At 31.6% G+C, this 27,785-nt stretch overlaps 1 protein-coding gene across 2 annotated transcripts in view; it reads left to right on the top strand.

Moving 5' to 3' along the window:
• Positions 1–27,785, top strand: part of LOC136970007 (uncharacterized MFS-type transporter C09D4.1-like) — an 89,653-nt gene that overhangs the window by 43,323 nt on the left and 18,545 nt on the right. For both annotated transcript variants that reach the window (XM_067264366.1, XM_067264365.1), the window contains 5 exons: positions 4,811–4,989; positions 7,943–8,081; positions 10,187–10,321; positions 15,398–15,465; positions 26,812–26,915. In XM_067264366.1, the coding sequence (XP_067120467.1) occupies positions 4,811–4,989; positions 7,943–8,081; positions 10,187–10,321; positions 15,398–15,465; positions 26,812–26,915 (625 nt within the window). The remainder of the gene's footprint in view (positions 1–4,810; positions 4,990–7,942; positions 8,082–10,186; positions 10,322–15,397; positions 15,466–26,811; positions 26,916–27,785) is intronic.

Genomic DNA, 27,785 nt, shown 5'->3' with positions numbered 1-27,785 from the left:
TTTAGATTGAGGAGTCATTGTGGTGATTGCCCTAACATAACTGTTTTAGGTATTTATTTGAGTGTGAATTTGATTAGAATTAATTCTTAAACAATTTCCATATGATTCTAATTAGAATATATATGGGGGGTGCAAAAGTAGGTATACAGTTATTATGGAAAAAAAACATATAGGGAGAAAATAGGAAGAAAAAACATTTATTTTTATGTACAAATTAAATCACAAATAAGGAATATTAACTAATAGAAGATAATAAAAGTAATAATAATGAACACCAAACATTTGTATTTCTCAGATTCTCAACTGTATACCTACTTTTGCACCCCCTGTATATATATATATATATATATATATTTATTTATTTATTTATAGGTGTTCAGTATGTTTTTTTGTTGTGTAACAAGCACAATGGCTTAAGTGAAATAGAAATTTGACACCAAGTAGGTTACACATACTAATAGTTTTTGTGTATTTTTATGGATGACAATTATGTGGTCTCATATATGAGACTTGGTGTAAGAGAATGGAGTAGATGACAAGATTCAGTTGGAAGAAGTCGCTCAGCACAATTAACTACACTTACATTTATTAGATGGCATGAATGTACAGTACATTACATGTCTAAGTAAGACAGTATTTGCAGTTACATGCAATATCATCACTGAGAGAGAGTTTATAAATTTCAGTACAAATGAATCTTGACAAATATTTCCCATGTTGGAAAGCACAGGGAAACGGATCCCAATGAGGTGGTTCATCAAATTTGAACGATACGTCCTGCATTGGATGGCACCCAAACAGAAATGCAAATGAAGTACACAAATATAAATCTGGATAGAAAGGTGCATAAACACTAATCCTAATGACAGGAAGAATGGGTGACAACTGACTAAAATCAGCCATTCTTTATCAAAAACAAAAAACCTTGATAATTCCAGCAAAAAAATTTTTTGCTGGAATTATCAAGGTTTTTTGTTTTTAATAGTTATTTTCCAGTAGCTATTTTTGTTTATTGCAGCCATTCTTTATCATATTTAAAGATGCAAATTCCATAGATGTGACTAAAACTTGAGAAAGGTGTCTTAAGATGTCACTATCAACTCTGCAAAAGCAGTTGACACACTCTCTCTCAAGTCAGAAAGTTGACATATAAAATCCATCTTATACTGGTTTCTGATGAGAGCATCATGTTTTCCTTTAACTTGTTCAATTCTCAATTGTTTCAGTATATTTTTTGTATTTGTAAGGTTAATAGCTGCAAATTAACTGTGTGTGATAATTTGTATCCCAAGTAGCAAGAGTTTTTCCTCTTGAATGTCAAAGGTCATCAAGTTTTCTGAAAAATTAAAATTTTATTATTTTTAATAAAATCTATTTCAAGTAGACAAGGCACTGATAATTTTCTTATCACAAGAGATCTCTGCATTAATTTCTCATTTTTAAGGAGCCAAGAAACTATCTTATTAAATTTCTCTCCTGTCATTACCTGTGTGTGTAGCAACGCTTTGTTATATAACCTTTGTATTATTTTTCTAACAAATGGCCATGACATGGCATCTCTATTAAGCCTGCTATTTTTTGGTTCAGTATGACTTTGAAACAGACCAAAGTAGTCATGTATGATTTTATACTTGTAAGGTATCCTACTCACTATCTGTGAACACACAACTTGCAACAGTGATATATTTAACATATCTAATGGTTTACATTGTCCATTTGTAATGGTTACATAATTCGTTACATATTCCATTTGACAAATTTGATATTATATTTATTCTTAATTTGGTCTCAAACAATTCACTTGTGACAGAATAATTGCTTCCTATTAAGGCTCTAACATTAATATTTTTCTGTAGTCATATTTAATTGTAGGAGATTTGTCTTTTCGCTAGATAATTTATTTTGGAAGGTTTTGTGTAAGGAGTAACAGCCTCCATTTTGCATTCTCCAACTAGTTTTACTGGGCCAAATGTTCATTGTGATTCCTTAGATTTCATCTATTTTTAGAGCTTAGTCTGATTCTGGTTTGTATGATTAAGTATAGGACAATTTTGAATGTCATGACTTGTACATAATTTTTTTATGGGAAATAATTTAAATTCATTTTGTAAGTTGTTCAAAAATATTTTTAAATTAAATTTGTATTTTGTTTGGAAAATAATTTTAAATCATTTTGTAGTGTATATCAAAAATAATTTTATACTGTAGACATGCTTTGTTTTAGAAACAATTTTAATTTGAACTTGTAAATTGTTCATAAAAATGCATTCGATTTTAATGTAGCCATTGTGAGATGAATGAGCGAACTACATAGACAAAGGAATAACATAAAAATGAAATTTATTATTCGCTTCGTCCATTATCATCATTCGAATTTGAAGAACTATTCCTTATTATTTGCTTTTGCTACAGTAAGGTGACCAACTGTACTCATTTACTGAGTTTTGTACTCTTTTTTCGCAAACCGTACTCTTTTCAAATCCTGTACTCTGAAAGTACTCATTTGTATAATTTTATACTCATTTGTATTTCTAAAACATCTTTTTAGATTATTTTATTGCAATTTTATTAATTAAATATTTAAAATTATTTTGACAGTGATTTGAATTTCACGCACGCATATTGCTTGCCGTTTCCGGCACATCAGAGGACAGGGCAAACACCAGACACGAGTTTGACAGTGATTTGAATTTCATGCGCATGTATGGCTGCCGTTTCCGGCACAATTGAGAGGCTGTATTATGTACCTAGAGAGATAGATAGATACTACAGACCTCTTTTTCTAACAACGTCAAAATTACATTTGTGAAAAGAGATGGATATATCTATTTTTCCAATATTTGTGTACGTAATCCCCAGGCTGATCTTTGATGTGCAGTATGTACGGCATGCTTGACAGTCTTGACGCATGCGTAATATGTACGGCAGTGTACTCTTTTTGAACAAAAAATAGTTGGTCACCTTAGCTACAGGATTCTTTGAGGATGCCAACTAATACCTCTCCCATGAATTGATACACTCTAGTAACCAAACGAAAGGTGATACAAGACTGGTTCCTGACATTAACTTCACGTGATGATCTTTACCCGAATCAATAGTCTAATAGTCTAAAATTATACAAAACTTAGGGCTAGGTGCTTACAACTACTTATGACTAGTTTAAGATGATGATTAATTGAAAAAAAGGAAGAATGAGAATAGGAGATAGAAAAGGGGATACCCAAAATATGTTATGTTCTAGCTGCGTTGGTATGATGGGACGAGATTCTTTCCTGGATGACATGATTTCGCTTCTCTCACTACTATTATAATCAGTTTGAAGGGCCGTAGGTGTTTTCTTATTTCTCACTATGAATTATTCTTTCTTTTCTCATATGAGGCCAAAATGCTCTGGAGAGCCCAATTTCGTCGTCTGACCTCTTCGGATTTCTGCTCCAGAATGGCCATGTGCTACCCTTCTCGCCTTCAAGGTCACATTCCACTCTATTGTTTTAGGGGATTAGTCGTCCACATACCATAGAAGGAGGGTTAAACAAGAACATTCCAAAAAGAATAGACAACAGGAAAGATAGGAGGGAAACAGGGAATATACAATTTTAAAGTAATATAAATTTACCAGTTTGTTCTTCATTATATGCCTGAAGATGTCTGTTATAAACAGATGAAAATGTTTAGTAAATATTTCCTAATTTCAAGTATGCTGGTATTGGTATGTTGTGTTTCAACAAAATAATGATGATTGAGAAATCACATGTTGATTTATTTCAACTTCTATAGCCTTCAGTTTCTAAATCTTATGTAACCACACAATTTTCCAGAGAAGTTTCTGATTTTCCCATTTTTGAATAAAAGAAAGAAGGAAAAAAAACCATTCAAATGCCCAGCACAATTCTTTGATAACATAAAAACATTTTCGAACGCATTAAGTGTCCATCTTCAGTTATTCCCCTGAATCGAATGAGAAATTCAAACAAACTACGCAAATAAATTTCAAATAAACTTCAAATAAACAGTTATACAATAAAACATTAACATGTAATGCGCTATTAATAAATGCTGAAGAGATGACCAAACTAGAGTGGGGAACATACTATTAAAAACGTGTAATTATCAATACAAACTTATTAGAATTAATGCTGGATTGTTACATGGAAATTTGATATATCTATTTGACTTCATAATTTATGATATACCATGTTTTATTTCCATTTCTTTAATGAAGGATGACCTACAACAGAGAATTGGATAGTTCATTAATTATGTTTGTGAAATGAACTTAATTAATAATGTCTGTTGTATATTAATATAAATAAATATGAAAAGTACAGTTTTGTTAGCTAATAATTACTTCATATTTATAGAAATATTTTAACTGCAAAATGTGAAAAATGGGAAAAAATCTGCTTATGGAATTAAAAAAAATAATAATTCTTAATATCTTAGTACTTTCAAACAATGTTTATAACAGCACAGTAAAACTAGAACAGTATAACAGTGAAACTAACACCTATATGAGATTTCCAAGAAATAACTGTAATGTTCTAAGGTTTTCAGCCACAATTTAGAGGCCCTTGTGAGGAAATAAAACAATAAACCAAAAAAAACAATGTTTGTCAGGAATAGTTTTTATTACTATGGAAGAGGGAAAAAAAACACAAATATTTTTAATCTTTGAGATACTTTAGGAATTTTAGCACTCTTTAGCTATTACTCCATAAAAAGCATTAATTTTGATTTTGGAAAAAACTTCTAAACTTATTAAATTCATTTTAATATAATTTTAATTTTTGATTTTTTTTTATAAATGTAGGTTCCTGGATAAAATGTGCTAGTGTATCTCCAGATAGATTTGTTGTAACAATGGTTGGGCAGACAGTAGTTGCAGTATCTCAAATTTTCATTCTTGGTATTCCTCCAAAGTTAGCAGCAACATGGTACAGTTCTCAAGGAGTGTCTAGAGCTTGTGCTGTTGGAGTTTTTGGAAATCAGGTAAGTCTTTCTCATTATTCATAAATACAGTAGAGCATTGATTATCTGACCTCCGATCAACCGTCACATTGGTTAACCGACCACATTCTAGTCGGCAAATTCAAATGTCTGCTAGTGATGTAGCGCTACAATATTTAGCTATGTCTTAGCTATTTTATTATAATTTTTGTTAAATTTTTGCGTGTTTTAGCTGGCAACACTGATCCGACCATGAAAGGGAGATCGGTATTTAAACCAGGCTTAATTTTCTATTTCTCCTTTATTTTTGTATTTATTTTGTGCAAAATAAAGAAATAATTTTTAACAATACAATAGCAACGATTATTATTTTAAAAAAAATTTCGTTAGGTTTAACATCAAAGAAAATTCAACGCAAAGTTGGTTAATAGCAATATACTAATTACATGGGATATACTAATATACTATACTAATAATGTATTTTTTCATACTTTTCGGTTATCCGTTTTTTCAGTTATCTGACCAACTCCAGTCTGGATAATCGATGCTCTACTGTAGTTACTTTTTAACCAAATATTAGATGTATTGTAAATTTACATGTCATGTCTTAGATTAAAAGTACTTTAATCTAAGACATGTAAAATAGACCATAGTTTTAAAACTAAAGTTAAAATATAGTTAAAATACATTATACAATAATTACAGATTGTAAAAGAGATGTTTGGATTAGTGAAAAGTTAGGATTAGCAGTGTTATATATAAGTCAAATGAAATTCAACAATTCTGTGTTGGAGAATATCTTGTTTGAAGGGAAAGTATTTGTTTTTGCTTTTAACTAATGTTGCAACTATTACATTTTCATATGGCTTAACAATGGATTATCTTTGCTTGAAAGAAGTTTTGAAAAGGGTGTGGATTATGATGGGATAGGTTACATGTTGATATTAAATTGAATGTATAACTCATCAAACAGCTTTTCCTAAAGTCACTAAGAACATGTTTAGAAAAAAAAAATTCTTTGTGAATGATAGTCATCTGCCATTGCAATTTTTTTTATCCAAACCAGCAATGACACACATTCATATCTTGCTTTTAGTTCTTTCTTATTCATTTTCTGTGCATTCAATCCACATTATAATTGATAATATTATATCCCTATTTGTTTATCCTGAAAACTGATAAATTATTCTCTATCTAATGTAATTTCAGACAACTTTAATATACAATTTGACAATTATACCATAAAACATCTTGTTTTACTTAGATCGTGTTTGTAAGTTTACTGACCTGGTGGAGTTCGGGGACCTAAAATCTCAATTCTTGGACACCAATGTGAGTTTGACTATCAGAGGGGAGATCGTTAATCCTGCATTAGGAAGGCTAGGGTCTGTACTCTTTGCGGCTATTTTTTGTCATTAATTTTTTTGTTTATTATTATTTTGTTTGTGTTGTATTGTCTCCCTTTATTATACATGTCCCCTCCATTTCCTTCCTCTGTATTACCAGTTCTCAGCTGACAGGGTATAAGGTATGGGGATTGGCCAAAGGATTGGTCTTGTGGGACAGCATAGTTTCTTCTGGCGGGGGATATAAATATGGTATGTCTGTGTGAGATATGTGAGAGGCACTTTTTCAGTTTTTCTTGGCTATTGAATGATGCGGCAGATAGCAAGATCTCATCAATGCAATGGAGGTCATCATAAAACAACAAAGTGTGAGCAACAGTCAACCTCAAAGGAAGTAGAGGTCAGTAAAGACAACCATACTAGAAAACAGGAAAGAACAATGCTGTTTAAGAATTCGTCTTCATCCAAGTGGAATATGAATGAAGAAAGAAAGGAGTGACTCCTTTCTTTCTTCATTGACAACAGGGAATGAAGGACTAACTGTGAGGGGTCATTGAAACCTATAATTTTTTTTTGTTTGTATATTTTTTATTTTTCAATTTGCTTTTGTTTTGTGGTGTTACAACACCATTTTGATTAGTATTATCTTTTTTTTTCTTTTTTTTTTTTTTGTTTTTTGTAACTGTTGTGTTCCACGGTAGGGGGAGCCACTGTGGAGGAGTATTTAAGGTACCCCTTTGTTCTTAGCACTTTTCGGTTGTGCGATTTGTCAGGAGAGATAGAAGTGGACAAGCAAGTCAGAACTACGAAAGGAAAGTGTGTAGAACTTTATATTTTTTTCATCAGTTTGCATTGGCGTTTTGGAGACGACTCTTCCGTACGAACTACATCAGGACTGTTATATTAGTTGGATTGTACCGGGTGAAGTAATTTGTTTTGTGCCAAAACTGGAAGATCGGTAAAATTTTGTAATAGTAAATTCACGTGCTCATTATTGTAGTCTAGCCATTTTGTTGTACAAATTACATCAGGAAAACTTTGTAATATTACCTTCACGCACTTAATATTGTAGTCTGGCCGTTTTTTCGTTATAAAATTAAATTGGATTTCCCTTAGTCTAGGACTACCGGGAATATACAGTTTCTTTGTGCTGTTATTTTGTATTCTTGTCTGGTATCAAAGGAGCCTCGTGCAGTGGAGGAAAGATAGGAGAAGGTGTGAACAAAAATGAAACTTGTAACGGGACCGGAATTCATGTTGTATATGTATAGACCGTATTAAGTGTGTTTAGTGTCGCAAATAAACTTTTGTTATTTCACCACATGCCTTTATGCTGACTAATCATTCATCCATGGTTTTTTTTCTTCACCAACCCCCTGCAGTCACCACATACTGCAGGAGTTACTATAGGTTGCTTAAAAGTTTAAGTACAGGAAATAACAATAAATTTCAATAATGATATTTTTATTTTAGTTCAAAATATAAGAATAATTTTAAATACAGTATTAAGAATTCATCAAATATGAAATTTTATCTGTGTAATTATCTTTAATACATTTTAATAACAGGATTATATTAGTGCTTAATGCACTATATATTATAATTGTGTAATTCTTTCATTAATTATAAATATATTTATTATCCTATAGTTTGGAATTGCACTTGGATTTCTTCTTCCACCTTTACTTGTAAGAAATGCTGATAAAGATACCATTGGAAAAGATTTAACGTTTTTATTTTTTGGAGTAGCTATATTCACAAGTTTATTATTTTTGATAGTTATTTTTGGTAAGTATAGATTTTACATTTGTTACAATGAGAAAATGTAACAGATATTACCGTATTTTATGGACTATAAGATGCACCTTAACTTTTAAGCAATTTTTTTTAAAAATGCCTATAAGACGCTACAGATTAAGACGCACCTGAATTTTGGAGGCAATTTTTCAAAGAAAGTGCGTCTTATAGTCCGTAAAATACAGTAAGTTAGATAAATGTTGTTCTCTGAAATACAATGCAAAAATACATCCTATTTCAAAGATATTTTAATAACAATAATTTCAACTCTTGAAAGAATTTGAAATATTTATTTTACCCTTTAAGTTATGAGGGAAAAACTGTTAAGATTAGATCTAAGATTTAAAATTCCTTTTTGTGTGTAATAATGGCAGCAATTTTAAGAAAGAAATGAACAAAAATAGAAATTCATTGAGGAGTAAGAAATTGTAACTAAAATGTTTTTTGTAAAGTGTAAATTTTTTTAACATTAAGTTATGATATATGGTTGGTTTACTTATTTACTTATCTTTTTTAATCCTTGTTTGTTCTTTGTAAGTTTGCTCAATAGGAAAGACATTACTAATTTGCAGGTAATTTTCCTGAAAATTAGAATTTATTTTCAAGACACTTTAATTCTTTAAATAGGCAAGTTTTTTGCCATTTTTAGTTCTATGGTAGTTGATCAATCCCTGGAGCCCTTAGTTTCATTGAAATGATACTGTTATAAGCTGGAAATAGACAATAACTAGAGAGAGAACAGAATCATTCCAAACAGAATGTTGAAAAACCTGAAAGCTTATTAATTAAGCTGAAAACATTAGTTATATTAAAGTTTAAGTTACTAGAAAAGTACATAAGATATTTTCTCTCTCTAATTTCATTGAAACCAAAGGCAAGAAAATTCAATTACATTATTAAAATTTATATAATAATTTACTAATTCACTTTATAATATTTATAAGCTTTTGTGAATTATAATTCATTTTTATCAAACAATTTTATAATATTGATTACAATTCCAAATTTATTAATACTACAAGATTTTATTTGAATTGTTAAATTATTTTATAAAAGTTTCCATATTTCATATTGGATAATCTTCTAAAATATCTGATTAAATATAAAATATTTATCAGATGTTTTATGAATTTATTCAATATTTTCTATACAGGTATACCTTGAGTTACGTCATTCTTGATTATATGTCATTTGTCAAATAAGTATATGGAAAAATAAAAATCAAGTTTAAGTTATTTTATTCGACTTTACATCCATCTGCCACAAATATTGAAGTCATAATATCACTAGAAAAGCATTAAAAGTGCAGAAAATTATATTAAAATATGTACATTTACAGTAAATATTAATATAATCATCATAAATCCTAGAGAACGAAACATGAAAACATTGTTTTCTGTGCTGTTGTCTTATTTAGCGGTTTTTAAGTGCTCATTATTGGCATTTTCCACTGTAGTTTCGACTTACGTTGTAACTACGCAAGTAAATTCGACTTACGTCGTTTTTCGACTTACATCGCCTCTCCTGGAACCAATTACTGATGTAAGGCGAGGTATACCTGTACTCAGTCTGAATGTATGTAATCAGTTTTAGCTGAATCATCAAATAATAGTAGTAATCATTTTTAATCATTAAATAATTTGTCATTCAAACTGTTCAATCAATAATTGGAGCCCTCAGAGATATAGTACTAACCCTGAGAATCACGTTTGAGGTAATTGAGTTTGAATATTTTGAAAAAAATTGTAAAATGAAAAATCCCAAAATGATGAGATGACAGATCTACAGGCAATATTTGGAGAGCAAAAATATTAACACACACCTATTCACAAGATTTTGATATTTTCAAACATTCAAACTCAATTACTCCAAATGCAATGATGAGGGTTATCACTAGACGTCCTCAAGAGCTTCAATTGATTAAATAGTAATAGCACTAGGTAAAATATCTATCTAATCGTTCTTTTTGTTTTTATTTTTTATTCTGGATTAAATGTAACTATTAAAATAATTTTAATCTAAAATCTTTTATTTTGGGATAAATTCTATAATATACTTCTTTGAATATGAATATTTAGTTATTTAAATTTTTATAGCATTTAAAGATAAACCACCAAAACCTCCAAGCAGAGCTCAGGCAGCTATTTTAGCTGAAGAAAGGATAAATTACTGGAAATCAATATTAAATTTAATGAAAAATATAAATTATACTCTTCTTCTTATTACTTATGGTAAGTAAGAAATAAACACAAATTGTTCAATATTTTTAAAATATTGTCATCTCAAAAAAAATACTAATTTATTGGAGAACTCAGCTAGAACACTGAAAAACTGTGCTGAGTACTTTAATCCTCCTAGACCAAGGGTCGGCAGTTTGTCAAGTGAGAAGAGCCAAATTGGCATGGAAATAGGATAACAAAAGTACCAGAGAGCCGCATCCAGGCTTAACTGCTTGGCTGATTGCCGACCAACTGTGTTGAAAGACACCCCCTAGTGAGTGTTAGTCATTCCGTGACAATAATAAATTCCTATTACAAATATACTGAATTATTTATATTGTTATTGGCTATTGACCAAATGAATAATAATAATTTATACTGTTAATGTAAATAATAATTTATATTATTAATTTAAATGTGCAAAATATGACACACGACAGGGGCACCTCTAGTGGCCTTTTTGGCATAGTGTTACATGGACAGACGTCGACGGACAGACTCATGTTCAATGGGTTATATATATATAGATATGCTTCAAATGCTACCACTCTCATACGATTCATATTGATCAACGCAAGTGTCGTCATGTGCAGATGGCTAGAGTGGTAGAGAGTATGCCGTACGAGTCGAAGTTTGTTCGGCAGCTCTATCTCAAACTGGAGTTATAGGGCTGCTTGAGATGAGGTGAAATTGGAGTTTATATCCGAAGAGTCGTAAACGTCTATGCAAAGAGTCGCATGCGGCTCACGAGCCGCACTGTCCGACTCTTGTCCTAGATCATCATTATTAGATACTGTTATAGGGAACATTTTTTTAAATTTTGAGATTTTGTAGTTTCAAAATTTTTTTTCCTATGATTATTAACATGGGAATCTCTGATAATTAGCCAAGAGGTTTGAAAATACAGTATAGCATCATTTATCCGAAACCTTTCCAGTTGGACTGTGTTGTGCTGAATCAAACGTTTTTGATACTAAATTAACTTTTAAAGTATAATTTTTTGTTTTTATATTTTTCAATATATTTATTTTGTTTGTACAAAATAAAGAAATAATTTTTAACGATACAATAGCCTATTATTATTATAAAAATTTTCATTAGGCTTAAAATCAACAAAAATTCAACACGAAGCGACATGCAACAGAGAAAAATTTCAACATTGGATAGGTTAATATATTTTTTCGTACATAATCTGTTATCCGAAAAATCAGTTATCCGAACAACCCCAGTCCCCAATTGATTTGGATAAACGATGCTCTACTGTACTCAGGACCTGTTGGATTTTTAGTGTCCTATCTGAGTTTTCCAATAAGGTAGTATTTTATGAGATGTAATACTTGGAGATAAGTGCTTCTTTTTAATTTATCTTGAATTTTTTTCAAAGTAAATTCTTAAATAATGGAAAATTTGCTTTGAAAAAAATTTGAGTTTAGATATTTTAATAATTGTTAACTTTTAAGGATACAGAAACATCAACATTTTATATTTTATTGCATTGCATGTATTAAAAATGTCTGCATAAATTGTTAACTAATTATCCAAATTTAAACTTTATACTAAAGTAATAAATTTCTAAATTTATTCTTTCAAGTGTGTGTATTCATTTTATATTATCTTTGCCAAATGTAAACAGATTTTTACATTTACTATATTCATAAACAAAACTACAATGTAAACTAGTCAATTTTTGGTATAGTTTTGTTGTTTCATTTCATTGACAACTAATTAATGTGCAACAATGATGATGATCAAATAATCTTAAATCATTTAGCTAGACTAGTAATCAGCATTTAAAAATTGTAGTTTTTCAGAATGATGTAATATTTAAATGATAGGCACATTTCTGTATAGGTGCATAGATAATTATTATATTGGGCTGCAATTTAAAAACTAGACCTATAAATTCCCACTGTTGTCTGTTTGTCCTATCTTAATCTTGAGAATAGAGTTAGATAGATGAAAGATGAGACCAGATATGGAAAGCTTAGGGGGCATGAGCCCTGATTTACTATATAAGGCCTTCTAATGCCAACTGGAATCATGTTATTTCAATTCAAAACTTTCCCTGAAAGCATGACACTTATTGCTAACAGGAAAAGTATGATGTACAGGGACAAGACACTACTAATTTGAGATGGTCATATACTTTAAATTAAATAAATTAAGAATATGATTGTCACAATACCAGGCAGCAATTTTTAATGTCACAATAAATATTTGCTCATTGGTATTTAAAATTCTTTCCTCCAGAGACTAAGTTGTTTCATTGTCAATCTGTTTCCTTTTCTTGGTACAATGTTGTTACTATTGTTTTATTCTTTACTTCCGTACCTCTAATATTCTCGTGTAATGTGAATTCTGTATTTAAAAACCTTTCATATATAAACATCACAAAGCCCGATGTATTAATTTAGAATATTCTGAATTTGTAAATTTCATAATTATTAAATTTAATACAAGATGGTAATTTAATTGTTTACTGTTTTAGTATAAATTATTTTATATTTATATATTTAATTAGCCTAATAAATCCAGTGCTACTGTTTGATCTAAAAATTATCACCTGCAGATTATAGGCCACTGTGAACAGTGTGGCAGTTTCTGTCAATGAAAAATTGTACCTGCATAATAGTGCTGCCATGGATTATGGCAGGAAATTATGGTATATGTAAATGATTTTAATAATAATATTTAGCAATAATTAACAGTAAAGTTTAATAAATAAAATTTTCAAATGATAATTTAAGAAAATTTTTTAAATATGGGAATTTTTAAATTCCAATATTTAGATGTAGTCTAGATAATAAGTATTTGACACAAAATGTTCAAAAAATTGTCCATTTACTTAATGTATTATATAAATATGGCCATATATGTATCCCTTTAACCAAATCTAAAGTTAATAACTGCTACTTTACAACTGGTTAATATTAGACAAAAATAAACACTGCAACAACTTAACAAACCAGCGATAAAATTATACACAAAGTGCAAATGTTTTTGCCCATGTTAAGCGGGCATTGTCAGGCAACAAACTGCTGTGCATTGATGAACATGTGTGTAGGGGAAGGGGTGTATGACATAAGGAGAGGAGGGAAATTTATATTTTGTAGAAATACTTTCAGGCAATGGGAAAGGAGTCCATGTTGCGATAGTTTATGGCTGCATTATGGCAAGTGGCCTTGTAAATTTCCACCTGTTCTAGATGTTTACACACGTATTCGGTAATCCCCTCTATCTTCACAGCAGTTTCTTGCCTGACGATGCCCGTTTAACACATGAGAAAACGTTTGCACTTTTATTGCTGGTTCATTAGGTTGTTGCAGTGTTTATTTTTGCCAAATTTAGAGTGATAGTGAAAACAATTTAATATTGAAAATTTGAATATCAGAATTACTTTTCATTATTTCTTGCAGAAAAAAATCCTAACTTATTCTTTGATTACCAAATAACATCAACCAATTTTCCTAAATGACATTATAATACTTAGGCTAAAACCATAGATTGCTAGATTAATGGTAATAATTACAAACTCAAATTATTCTGCAATGAAGCCATTAGTAGGATTTGTTCATACACAACACAATGTGTATAATACACTCTGAGGAAGTGTGTATGAAGTAATATGTGCAGTAGCTATTTTAAATTATAATAATAATGTATGAAAACAACAACAATAATAAAGATAAACAAATGAGATTGTGTGTTATAATTAGTGAAGGGAATAGACTATTGACGTATCTTTTGATCTGGTCACTATGCATTATCAAAAAAAGGCTCTTGAACTTTTTAAAACTTTCAGAGCCTCGACAGAGTACTGTGCATTGTTCGGCCAAGATATGTGAAATGATCTGTATTTTAATGTCTAAATGTTTAAACATGAATAATAGGTTACAAATTAAAAAGTTTTTAGTTTAATCAACTTTCTAGTATTAAGTCTTAAAAACATTAGTTTTATTTCAATAAGTCTTTAATCTTAAGATTAGAAACTATATTGTACAAAGAATATTTAAGAAAGTGAATTAAATACATGTTATGTATTATTATTATTTTTGAGAGAATTTTCTTGAAAATGTTAAATATAAATTATTGATTTCTATTTACAATAATTTCTATAAAATTATTGAAAATTTCTACATGGAAATTCAGTTGAATATGTATCTGAAACATGTTTATCTTGAAAACATCTAGCTCAAAATTTATTTTTTTCCCTGTATTTTCATCCCAAATGCAATATAGTATCCATGTTTTTCTCCCAAAATTTCTATCTCAAATTATGAACTGAAGTGTCAATTACAAATTCAAAGCTTAGTGACTACATTTTGATAGTATAAATTGTAGTTGAGAAACATCTCTTGCAAATACTATACATAATTGCAATAAATGCAACTTCCTCTGCTTGGCCACAAGTTCAACCAATAAGATGCAAGCTGAAGAAAACTATTGACAGGAATCAAACTATTGATAAACTATTTTTATTAAGATATGTCAAAAATGTTTTATTTACAGTTCACACCTGTATTAAGTAAAATGCTATTGTATTAATAAAATATTGTACCTCCAATCAAACCTATTACTGTTTACTGTGTAGGAACCTCTATCTCAAAACCTATTTCTCTAATTTTTTTTTCCCATTTCTATGAGATTTGAGATACAGGTTCAACTATAATTTGAAATCAATTTGTAAAATGTCTATAGATGATACTTTAATATTTTGATTTCCAAAATAATTTACCAAAAATTGTTCTATGATTTGATATTGTAGATAGGTATGCCATCTTCTGTTAATAACTTAAATGATTTAATGTAATTCAGTTTAATTACATAAATACGGCAGGATCTTGTTTTACATGGGATTAATTTTAGCAAATAGATTGACTCTTGTGTGTGCAGAGATAATTCTGACTATTAATGCACATGATACTTTTATGATGAAATTCATTGTGGTATAAAAATTAAAAGCAATTTTCTACAGCCTATCTTAATCAGAAGTTGTTATAATTCAAATGTTCAATAGTCGATAATAGTAAATCCATACAAATTAAAATTATTTATTATTAAAAGTCTAAAATGTAATTTCAATTTTAGGTATAAATGTTGGAGTATTTTATGCCATTTCAACGTTACTTAATCAAGTAGTTCTTATTCATTTTCCGGTAAGTGTTGGTTTTTTAGAAATCAGTTATCAATAACATGATCAAATACAATTTCAATTAGACGATTGATAAAGAAAATTTAGTATCAAATTTTAGTTTAACCATGTATTACTTTTTTCAAATTTTATAATGGTATTCAATTTTTCTTGTCTATATTTTATTATAAGTGATTTTTAATTACAGTAGTGGCAATGGAAATTGCACTACCTATGATATATACCAAAAAGCCAAAAAGTATTCAAATGTACAAAATAGCATATTTAAGCTACTATTACAGTTTATGATGGACAGAGGAGAAACTAAGAAGAATAAACCAAAACAAATGCAATTTATTACATATAATACATCAAATGTAAATGCTATTCCATATTTCATAACCTCACCAATGCTATTAATGAACACTGTTACAAGAACTTGCTGTTCAGTAATGTAAGCAAAAACGGATTTACAGCATAAATAGGAGAAAAACATAAACAGTTAATTCTCATTGAATGCAGTCCTAAAACTTTGTAGAGTCCACCAAGTTTTAATAACAGCTTTGCAATATTCCAAACTGAGTGAGAGTTTCTTCAAGTATTCTATATTAAGCTGATACCTGAGATGTATGACTTTAAGTAACAGGTTATGATACAAAAAAGTCTGTACAAACAAAATTTTATTAAAACTGACAACTGGATCTATAACAACTAACACACAACCCATGATGTCAGCCAAGAAGCATAATCCTGACAAACACTCAAGTATGATACAATAAAATTAAACAAAAAGAAAAACACAAAAAAAAATATTTTAAGTAAAACCAAAGGCTTAATCTACCACAAAGACAAGAAAAGAGGATAAAATAATTAAAAATAAGTATTAATACTAATCTTAAATGTAATATGCAATAGGATTTTTTTACCAATAGAGGGTGAAAGTGATACAGAAAGACAAATGAAAGTGAACAAAGGGGTGATCAAGTCTTCTGTTGAATCAAGTCCTTTTCAAACAAAAATGGGAGCATATGTTCTGGAACTTTTTCTTCTATCAAAAACCTGAATTGGGACATCCCTAATAAGTTAGTAGTTTTCAATAAGGTTAAGATATGATTATTACCATATTAGGCATCTGATCTGAACCTCTTGTAGGAATTTTTTTTTACCTAAACAAGAATGTGTGTCTGTCTGTTTAAATTACAATAATGCTAACAGATGTGAAGTTTAGGGTGACAAGTACAAGGTCCAGCGAGTGGGATAGTACAAATAAATAACTAGATTTTATTCTCGTAACAAAGTAATTTATTTTCGCTCTAAACAGGTTCTTTGGATCCCAACAACTACAAGTGATTTCTATACACACACACACGTTACAATCTATCCTAACAAACAAAAGATCGAGCGCGACAACTACACGTGGGCCGAAACTTACAAACTAATTCTTATGCTAATTATAACTAAGGAAAGAAGAGAAGATGGAAAATAGAAGAAGAAAAAAGGTAGAAATACCCAGGACTTTCCTGTTTTTTCAAAGACTTGGGTGAGATACTAGTTTGATGCTTTTCTTGGGACGTTGCTCCTCGTGTTATCTGTCAGCACTCCTTTCAATTTCTTTCACTAGCTTCCTTGGGGTGAACGTAGCCTTCAATCGTCTAAAATTCGATCAGGTGGCTACCCTAATTACGCCCTTATTCTTCGGAATTCGAGTCCAAGTCTCTTTTTCGAAACATAGTGGTCTCTGATTGTCGTACTAGCTATCTGGTGCCTTCCTTCTCTCCGTTCGTCCTCACTGAGAGTTCCAACCAAAAGTCTCTTCTCTTTGTTCATCGGCCCCAGGGCCTTGCCTCACCTTTTGTTTACGTACACCTTTCTTGGAATTGGTAATACCTCCCAAGAGATAATGAACCAGAAAGACAAAGCGAGAAAGTTCTAGAAGGAAATGAGACAAAGAATAGAAAAAAAAGGATACTAAACTAAACTTAAATTTATATTTACAACAAAAATAGCATACTGTGGTGTGACAGGTTAATGAGAACCACGTTATATAAATAATATACCACGGATAACACATTTCAAATAAACGATAGTAATAACAATTTATTTTTAGTCGATGTAAATTACAGAATTCAAACCGTTTGTTTCTTCCCGTTCACAATGCTTGTAGATCTGGTTGCACATTCGAGCCCCGAAAGTGGTCGGTTCACAATCCGTCCAAATCGTCTTATAATACTAATTAAACTTACTTAAATTAAACTAAGACTACTGTTATTTAGATAAAAAAAAGAATATAGGACAGTTACATTAGAAGAGGGCCCCTTTTCTTTGTTTGACGAGTTGGGCGATTTGCGAAGTCTATTACGATTGAGAATACAACCTGACCATGTGAAAAATCTTTTGATGGGACGAAATATCCAATGATGAAATCTCCTTTATATCTTGATTGTCCTAGTCCAGCGGTCGGTAACCTTTTGAGTCGGAAGAGTCAAAAATTACAATTTACAAAATTTCAAAGTTTTTAAAGAGCCACAAAATTTTTTCTTGCCAACAATAAATAGTACTCGCATAAATAAAGTTTTTTGATTAAAAAAAAAAACTAATCTATTTATTCATATATAAGTAGTGTTTTTCACAACAAATTAGATAATATATATATGGCATTATTAGATAATTACTTATTATTTAAGTAAAAAATTAAAACAATTAAACATTTACTTAAGTATGCTGGGGTGTAACCCAAAACCTGGTGTTCTGTGTTTTTTTTTCTTCTGCTTTTTTTAATTTGTCATTAAAGGTCTTTATTATTAATTAAACATTTACTTACAACACTAACTTGTACTTGAATAACAAACAATTGAGCAAACAAATTCAATGAGAGCATTGGCTTTGCATGGTTTTAGAAAGTTTCGATAAATTTGGCTCATAACTTGTTGTTTTAAGTTTCAGACACGATTCTAAATTTTCATTTGTTAGTTGGCTTCTTACTTTACTTTTAATTATATTCATGCAAGAGAACGCTTGCTCGCACGAATATGTCGATCCGAAGATAGTCAGCACTCCAAATGCCAACTTCTTCACCTCACTGTAGCAATCTGGAAGACTATTCCATGCGTCGAATGTAAGTGCCTCAAGTCGCGGCATTTCTTTTAAAGCTGTCCACTTTTGTTGCGTTACGTACATACATTTCTGGACCTCCAACTCTTCCAACTTGCTTTTCAACTCTGTAAATTTTCCACTCCACAAAGCTTTACTTTTTAAATCAATCAATTGCATTTCTAGAGATCCAGTATCAATTCCAAATGGTTCAATGTGGATTTCGTTACTATTTGTGTTAAGAGAATTTACTATGAATGCTAGAGTGGTTTTGTTGGTTTTGAATTGTTCAAATCTGTCAGCAAATTCATCTTTAATTTTTTTTATAACTGTGCTGAAGTAATTCGTGTCAACAGTTGCACTGGTTTTATCGCGATATTGCTTTAGAAATTGAAAATGAAGTAATTGACCGCTCTGAATATCTTCTGCAAAAAGAATTAATTTTTCTTCAAAACAAACCAATTCTTCTACCAAAACATAGGCTGGGTTTCCCTTTCCTTGCAGTTTTAGATTCAGCTCATTTAATTTCGCTGTGATATCCACCATAAAGTAAAATTTTTGCAACCATTTGTTGTTCTCTAATTCAGGGTGATTAATGCCTTTTTCATTTAGGAATGTATTTATTTCATTCAAGCACAAAGCGAAACGTTTCAACACCTTACCTTTCGAAAGCCATCGCACTTTATTGTGAAGAAGGAGGTCTGAATACTGAGTCTCCATTTCGTTTTAAGAATTCTTTAAACTGACAATGGTAGAGTGCTTTTGACAAGATGCTATTAACAATCTTGATTACCAAATTCATGACCTCAACTATTTGCCGGAAATGTTTGGGCACAAAGCATTTCTTGGTGTATTATACAGTGAAACGTAAGAATTTCGTGGTTTACTTTGCTCTGAAGAATCGTTGTTGCCCCTTTATTTTTTCCTGTCATACTTCTGGCTCCATCAGTTGCTATTGAAACGATTTTATTTAAATCGATCTTATTGTCTTCAAGGCATTTTTGCACGGAATTCGCTATATCTTCCCCTCTAGTTTGTCCCGAGAGCGGTAGCAATCCTAGAAGTTCTTCTTTTGGACCTTGGGAAGACATATACCTGACAAAAAGGGTAACTTGTGCCATGTCTTTTATGTCGCAAGACTTATCTATAGCAAGTGATAAGGCAGAAGAAAGTTGAATATCTTCCACCTGCAAATATGTTACATATGAAGACATTTTAGCTATTCTATCTTGTACTGTTTTAGCAGATAGTGGCAATTCTTTGATTTTTTTCAAGATTTCTGGTTTGTTTTTGAAATCACGAAACAGTTCTTCAGATGCACGTATGAAGCAATTTTTGACATACTCACCATCTGTGAATGGTTTGCCTTTTTTTGCAATTTCTAGTGATACCGCGAAGCTTGCCAGATTAACATTACTTGTAGATTGCGTCCAGTTACTTAACATGGAACTTGATTGCTGTTTTTGTTTTTGGAGCTCGTCGACAGCTTTTTTTCGTTCTTCGCCGGCTGGATATTTACTAGCAAACTGAGTATGTTTTTTAGTGAAGTGTCTCTCTAAATTTGATTTCTTATTGTGTGCGAGTTTTTCGTGGCAAATGAGACAAGTCGGAAGGCCATCTGAGTTGCATATGAAAGCGAACGACTCTGTCCAATCCCGATTGAATTCTCGATGCTCTTCTTCAGTTCTTCTCTTTTTTTTTGTAGATGCCATGCTTGCGGTGAAGCTGTAATATAGAATTTTTAAAATTATTATTTAGGGATCCAAAACAGCAGATGACAAGTTTTGCAATTATTTACTATGTCAACGTATACCTAAGTAAATACATACAAGAAGCTGGGCATAATGAAATATAATTTATCAAAAAACATTTTACAACGATATTTCCCAATTAAAAATACTTACCTAAATAAAATAAATAATTCTGTAATAATTTAATTATTAAAATAAATAATTTAGACACGAAACACTGTTTGTCTCACTCTCTCACGTACTGATTGACTATAAGTACATAGTTTCGTCGCATCTGTGGTCGCCTCCCATGTGCGGTGATCGCCGACTGGCACGAACGGACTTGTCAGAATGTGTTTATCACGGCGCAGTCTGCACATTTTAGTTTTTTTTTTATTATTTTGGCAAATATTAGATACTTAGTTTACAAGTAAAGGTGTTATGCCCAGCTATGCCGAAATCAATGAAAATTGCCAAACATACAAACAATCTAAAACTGCAAATACCTACCTACTTTGATCCTCAGAGTTCGAAAATAGGTTTATTAAATAACAATTTATAGGTACTTACACTTATAATTATTATTTTAACGCTAATTTTTAAATAATAAAAGCTATAAAATAGGTAATTTATTAAATATATATTTTAATAAAAACACTTTTGCAGTAATATCCGACAGTAGTACTTTGTTTCTTTTTTGACAATTCTTATTGACTTCAAAAAAGTAGTTAGGTATCTTATTTAGAAAAAAATATGTATAATATGTATTTTAAAAATATAATACTTATTATGTTACTTACCTTTACTTCCGTTTTTTTATTATTAATATAAATATATATGTACATAACTTTGAGAAGATAATTCGCTTCTAACTCTTTTACTTGAAACAACAAACTATATGTCACAGCCAAAGCACTGGTGAAGATGCCAAATTGTCTTGTGTCGAAAACGAATTAAAACCTACATAGAAACATCCGACGACGGCATCATTCGAGAGCTTCCGACGGACTGACAACAGTGACGACGCATGTCACGGGGGAGGGGTGCCGTGAAAAGCGAGTACAAGTGACTGAGAGATAGAATCGGTGCCTAATCCTCGTTAATCGATTCAGAACGATTTTTAAATGTTTATTTTTTTCTTTTTGATAAAATAAATAATATTTGCTTATGGAACTAAAGAGCCGCATGTGGCTCACGAGCCACAGGTTGCCGACCCCTGTCCTAGTCCTTTGATACAACTCCTCTGAACCTATCTCTCTCGTTCCTTTCTCATCGGCATTCATCTCTTTCTCACCACATGCTTCTCGTCTCGCAGTCGTCTCTCCAATGGTCAAAAATTGTCCTCCTGCCCTTTGACATGGGGTAGGTGACTCCGCACTAGCCCAAAACTCGCCATGAGGAAAATATTTTTGTAAATGAGTAAAATAGTTAGAAACGATAGGGTTAGTAGAATCAATGTTAGACGTTAACTTATAAAAATATAATAATAATATACATAATTACATGGGGGGCTTTACCCATCACAATACAGCTACACAGATCATAGAGAGAGGATACACTACACTTCACCATCTTGGTGCAATGACATGGTGCAGAGTAATTCTAGATGATGTAGGATTTCATCATGAAATTGCCAAGCTAATTTCAACAATCAAAGAACAACTAAGATGTTTTTGTTACACTCAACATTCATCAACCATTTACAAAGTGTAGGCAGCTGGCACCTTTACTGGATATGCATCCCTACACCATTTGGTTCACCAGAAACTTTACTGCTTGTATCAGGCAATTCTTGTTACAGGCTTTACCTCTTCTATGAATAACATATTATATGCTATCAGATCCCTGCATATTGAATTTGGGTTTGTCCAAAAATACAACGGAATCCTAATATATAAAACCTCTGTTCTGATTTCTTTTTTTGCCCAAATAAGCTACTATCTGCTCAATTTACTTGTCAATAATGGCTTCTTATGTGAACAGTAGGCTTTTAAACCCATATTGCACTTGCTTTTATGGCTGTCTGCTTCTCCATTATTTCCAGTTCAGTAAAACTTGCAGTATGTCCTTGTAGGCTGACACCTCAGCATTAATACTGTATATCCTTGCACAACATACTCAATGTTTCTCTTGATCCAGCTTTTCTTTGTGTTACCATTTTCATGTCATCTTTGTAACAAATGCACAATTATTGATTGATGATGCATTCTTTGCATTATTTCATGAGAGGATAAACCTTCAGCATGAAAAGCAACAATTATGGAATTTTCTACAGTGTTATCTGTCAAAACTTTCCATTTTGCTTACAAAAAGTAACTCATGGATTTTTACCAAATGATGATGTCACTGGAAATGTTAGCCAAGAGCAACATAAATATGAGAACACACTGCATGAATAAATTACGAATTTCTATAGCAAGTCACATGTGCAGGAGCATAATTAACATGCTTTATTTAATATATTTTATTTATTCCTATTTTCTAAGAAAAGTATTAAACACACAGTAAATTAATAAATACAGCGATATATACAAATATTGTGAGTAAAAACAAATATAGCAAAATGGTAATAAACAAAACTATAAGACTTCAAGTAGTGCTCTCCAAGCATGTGATATGACTGCAGAACCTTTAAATTGCAGAGCTCTTATAAATTTCAAGTTTCCTACTATTTCCAAAGCTAGTAAGAAAGGATCTGCAATTAACTTTAAAGATTCTGTAATAAATACAATTTTACCAAAAACTGGAATTGTACTTGTAGAGTTGAAAATAACACCTAAATTCAAACTTTCCAGCAAATAAAAGTAAAATTTCAAATTTAATAAATATAAAATATAAATATGACTTTACAAAGTTGGAGCTTTGTCTTGTCTTTACTTCCGCCGTTCACACCATCAGCAGTCCTTTAGAATTCACAGTCTCTCGGAGACAACCTTTCTCTTGAGGCTACTGCCTCCGTAAATGAATGTAAAACAGGTAAAAAGCGTCCTCTGGTGTTATTGCCACAGTTAAAATATCACATTTTTAAGTAAAAATTAAATACAGGAACATGGCTAACGTTATTCACATTGTCTTGTCTTTACTTTCGCCGTTTACAGCGGAAGTAAAGACAAGACAAAGTTCCAACTTTGTAAAGTTGTATTTATATTTTATATTTATTAAATGTGAATAACGCTGGCCATGTTCCTGTATTTAATTTTTACTTAAAATTTCAAAGTTTGAACGTTTTTGGCCACTAATCTTATTGGCCCTCTTCAGGAAATATAAAACGGAAAAAACCATTCCATAAATAGAACATAGCTGCTTTGTAAATTTTTAAAAGATTGAAAACGACTCTGATGTATTGTGTATGACTTATATTATAAGTCTAGATAGTATTTCCATGCATTTGATACATGAATGACGTCCGTGTTGATGCAGGTTCCACTCCTGCTTGCCCTGTAGATCTCGACCGCTTCTAAAATTCTAATATTTTGCCGGTTGAAGGATCTTGTGTATTAGCTTGGCCTTGTCCCAACAGGGAGAAACCCCTGGATTGCTGGCGTAACATGCTAAAGCAGTGTTGATGTTTCCTATTAGTACATCATATTTGTGATTCTTTAGTCTGGCTTGCAGCGATTTGTATGTTGACCTATGTACGAAAGTATTCTGAGTATTCTGTCAAACCTCTTGTCATGTGGGATGTGGTAAATCCCAGGAACCAATGCGTTCTCAGTGCCGTCCTTCACATCAGACAGAAGGCGAAAAACACTGGGTTTTCTTCTGTACGTAACAAGTATGTTTAAATTATTTGCAATCCTTCTATATATTGGCATGCATGCAAAGCAGCACTGGTTCATAGTTTAGGACCACCTGATTTGCTTCTGCTTTGTTAACATTGCTAGATGACTGAGCCAGATATTTGGATGCTAGATTGTCGTTAAAAGTGTGGCCATATCCATGGTTGGATGCTACCTGTTTGAGATGCTCCAGTTCCTTGTTGGTATCTGACAATTCTGTAAAATGGGAGTAGGCTCTGGCTACTAGTGCATGGAATGTGAATACCTTATATGATCATGGGTCCGCTGAATTGGCAGGTATGAATAGGGGGAGCATAAGTAGCTTTGCGGTAAATTGTGGTGGTGTACTTGTAACTTGAATCTTGATGTCTAAGAAATTAACGATATTACAGCTTTCCTGATCCAATTTTAGTGTTAACCCATATCTGTTATTATTAAACTCCTTTAATACCACCCCAATATCTTCTCCATACAATCAAAATGTCATCCACATAACGGATGTAAAGAAGGATATTATGCTTGATGTTTTTTAATGACTGCTGCTCCAATTGTTGTAGGACCAATTCAGAGATCCCCTGAAATGGAGCTACCCATGGGTACTCCGTTTTTGGATGTAGGTGTGTCCATCAAAATAAAAACAGGACGAATAGCATAATAAGTGAGTAAGCTCTAATATCTGAGAAAGGTATGATTGAGCATCAGGAGTAGAGCTTAGAAAGAAATTCCTCAATAGCAAAAACAACGTTCCAACTGTATAGATGGAAACATGGAAACAAAATCGAACACAGTAAGATATTCGTCTCCATTTAAATTAATGGCAGCAAGCTTGGAGAGAAGTGCACCTGAATCAAAGATCGTATATGTATATGAATGAAGATGGTGCTTTAAGAGGTGACGTATCAGTTGCTCCAATAATAACATAGGGGATCTGGCTTTATCGATCACTGGACGTAATTGTTGACCGGGTTTGTGCATTTTAGCAAAGGCAAACAGGCATGGAGTGTCAGGGGAGCTTACCACCACTTGCTGCAGGCCAAGTGTGATTGCAAGGCCAGTACGTGTGAACCTACTGACAAGACTTTGTAGCTTTATTATATACGAGGTATCCAAGAGCTAACATTGTGTGTCCATTATGAAGTGTTGCAATCTATCGACTTACGACTGCCTTGCTTTTATCAGCCTTGACCAATATGATGATCTGTGATCTGAGCCAATTTCTATTTCATTTGATGTAGTGCCAAAATGTATTACTTTCTGGCTCATGTTCCTCAAACAATGTTAACAAAGCAGAAGCAAATTGGGTGGTCCTACACTACGAACCGTCACTGCTTTGCATATACAGTATATATATAGAAGGATGGCAAATAATTTAAACGTACTGTTATGTACAGAAGAAAACCCAGTGTTTTTCGCTTTCTGTCCAATGTGAAGGACAGCACTGAGAACGCATTGGTTCCTGGGATTTACCACATCCCACTACATGAGAGGTTTGACAGAATACTTTTGTACATAGGTGAACATACAAATCACTGCAAGCCAGACTTAAAGGATCATAAATATGATGTACTAATAGGAAACATTAATACTGCTTAAGCACATTAAGCCAGCAATCCAGGGGTTTCTCCCTGTTGGGACCAGGTGTAGAGCTGCTTGTACTTAATTATTTACGATATACAAAACAAGGCTACATAAAAAAAAAACTTAAATTTATTACATATACGATATATGGCACGATTGTACAAGTCAGACATAGAATGGAAAACACGTGTGTACACAGCGAGGTCCGAATCCAAAGTGAGGTCACAAGCCAAGAAAAAGGTTGAAGGTCAGGTTGCTAGTTTGTTGAGTTCAGTGTTCCACCTGGTAATGACCTTTGGATGTACGACCAAAGCTATCGCCACACCAGGCCAAGCTAATACACAAGGTTCTTCGACCGGCAAAATATTAGAATTTTAGAAGCAGTCAAGATCTACAGGGCGAGCAGGAGTGGAACCTGCATCAACACAGACGTCATTCATTTATCAAATGCATGGAAATACTATCTAGACTCATAATATAAGTCATACACAATACATCACAGCTGTTTTTGATCTTTTAAAAATTTATAAGGCAGCTACATTCTATTTATAGAAAGGTTTTTTCCATTTTATATTTCCTGAAGAGGGCCAATAAAATTAGTGGCCGAAAACATTCGAACTTTAAAATTTTACTTTTATTTGCTGGAAAGTTTGAATTTAGGAGTTATTTTTGACTCTACAAGATTCTGTAGTCATGTCACATGCTTGGAGAGCATTACTTGAAGTTCTATAGTTTTGTTTATTACCATTTTGCTATATTTGTTTTTACTCGCAATATTTGTATATATCACTGTATTTATTAATTTAATTTATATTTAATATTTTTCTTGTTAATTATTTATTCCTGTTTTCTATTTTTATTTAATATATTTTATGCTATTGCATATGTGACACTATGTAAATTTTTAATTTTTAAATGTTTTTAATTTCAAATATGCTTCCTGTTTCATTCATTAATTCCATTATAGAACCTGAAGATGGCCATTCGACATGGTTGAAAATGTTCATTCTATTAAATCCAGTAAAAATAGAAATGTTTATTAAGATTTTTTGATATTAATATTTTTAATTTGTTGTTATAAACAAACCTGTTTAAATATAATTTAGCAATTTACTGTGTAAATTACTATGGTTAGAATAAAAGCATATACTACATTATTACTTGCAGACTTACTAATGTTTTTGAACTTTTCAGGGTGAAGAACAAACAGCAGGATGGATGGGTTTAACAATTGTTCTAACAGGAATGCTTGGATCTGTTATTTGTGGTTATATATTGGATTTAACACACAAATTTAAGTGAGTTTTTTTTTATATGCTAACAAGTAGATTTATAACTGATCTTTTTTGCAGCAGTTTTCTTAAAATTACTCTCCCAATTGTACTTGAGTTTATTTAATAAAAATCTTTCAACAAAGTGGGAATCTTCTATTTAAAAAACAAGTTTTCCTAGCTAAAATTATCTATGTAATTCATGTGAAAACCATCCAGTTAGAGAAAACTGCATTTCAAATGTTCCTCTAAAGTTTTTAGATTATTCCTCTAGTTTCTCCAGTGTATTAAGTGGAAGAGAAATGTTCTAAAGACTTTGGAGAAACATTAGAAATGTATTTTAATATTGATTACATGATGTAGTAGATACGAAGCGATTATCAGGTAGTTCTGCAAACGGAATTACAAGAAGGGAGACAACACTGTAAGATAGCTGTAACAGATCAATTTTATTCTTGCTTCGTATAGGTTCTATAAAAAAAAAAGATCCCAACTCACAGACTTTGTTTTCATATACAACAATTGCATGGTTCTTTACAATAATCAGTTCGAACGTGCGACAATATTACTTCAGAAACTCATGCCTATAACTTAACCTAATTACACACTAAAGAGACAGAGAAATTGGGCAGATTGTTAAGGAAAAAGATGGGAGAAGAAGGAAAAACATGGGAATTTTTGTAGTCATATACCTCGGATGGATCACCAATGGACGATATTCGAAGGTTTCAGCACTTTATCTTATCAACTCTTTCACTTACTAGTTTACTTTGCTTGGAGTATCTTCACTAAATTCTGTACACTGGACTCCTTGACTCTGGAAGCTCCTTGCCTTCAAAACCGTTGTTTTGGGAATCTGCTTTCCCTATTTATTCTCATCGATTGGGGCCACTACTA

This window comes from Centruroides vittatus, unplaced genomic scaffold, assembly GCF_030686945.1.
Source record: "Centruroides vittatus isolate TY-2023 unplaced genomic scaffold, ASM3068694v2 contig_1863, whole genome shotgun sequence".
In the NCBI taxonomy this organism is placed as follows: domain Eukaryota; kingdom Metazoa; phylum Arthropoda; class Arachnida; order Scorpiones; family Buthidae; genus Centruroides; species Centruroides vittatus.
The sequence above is the reverse complement of the archived record's forward strand: the minus strand, read 5'-3'. Positions and strand labels throughout refer to the sequence as shown.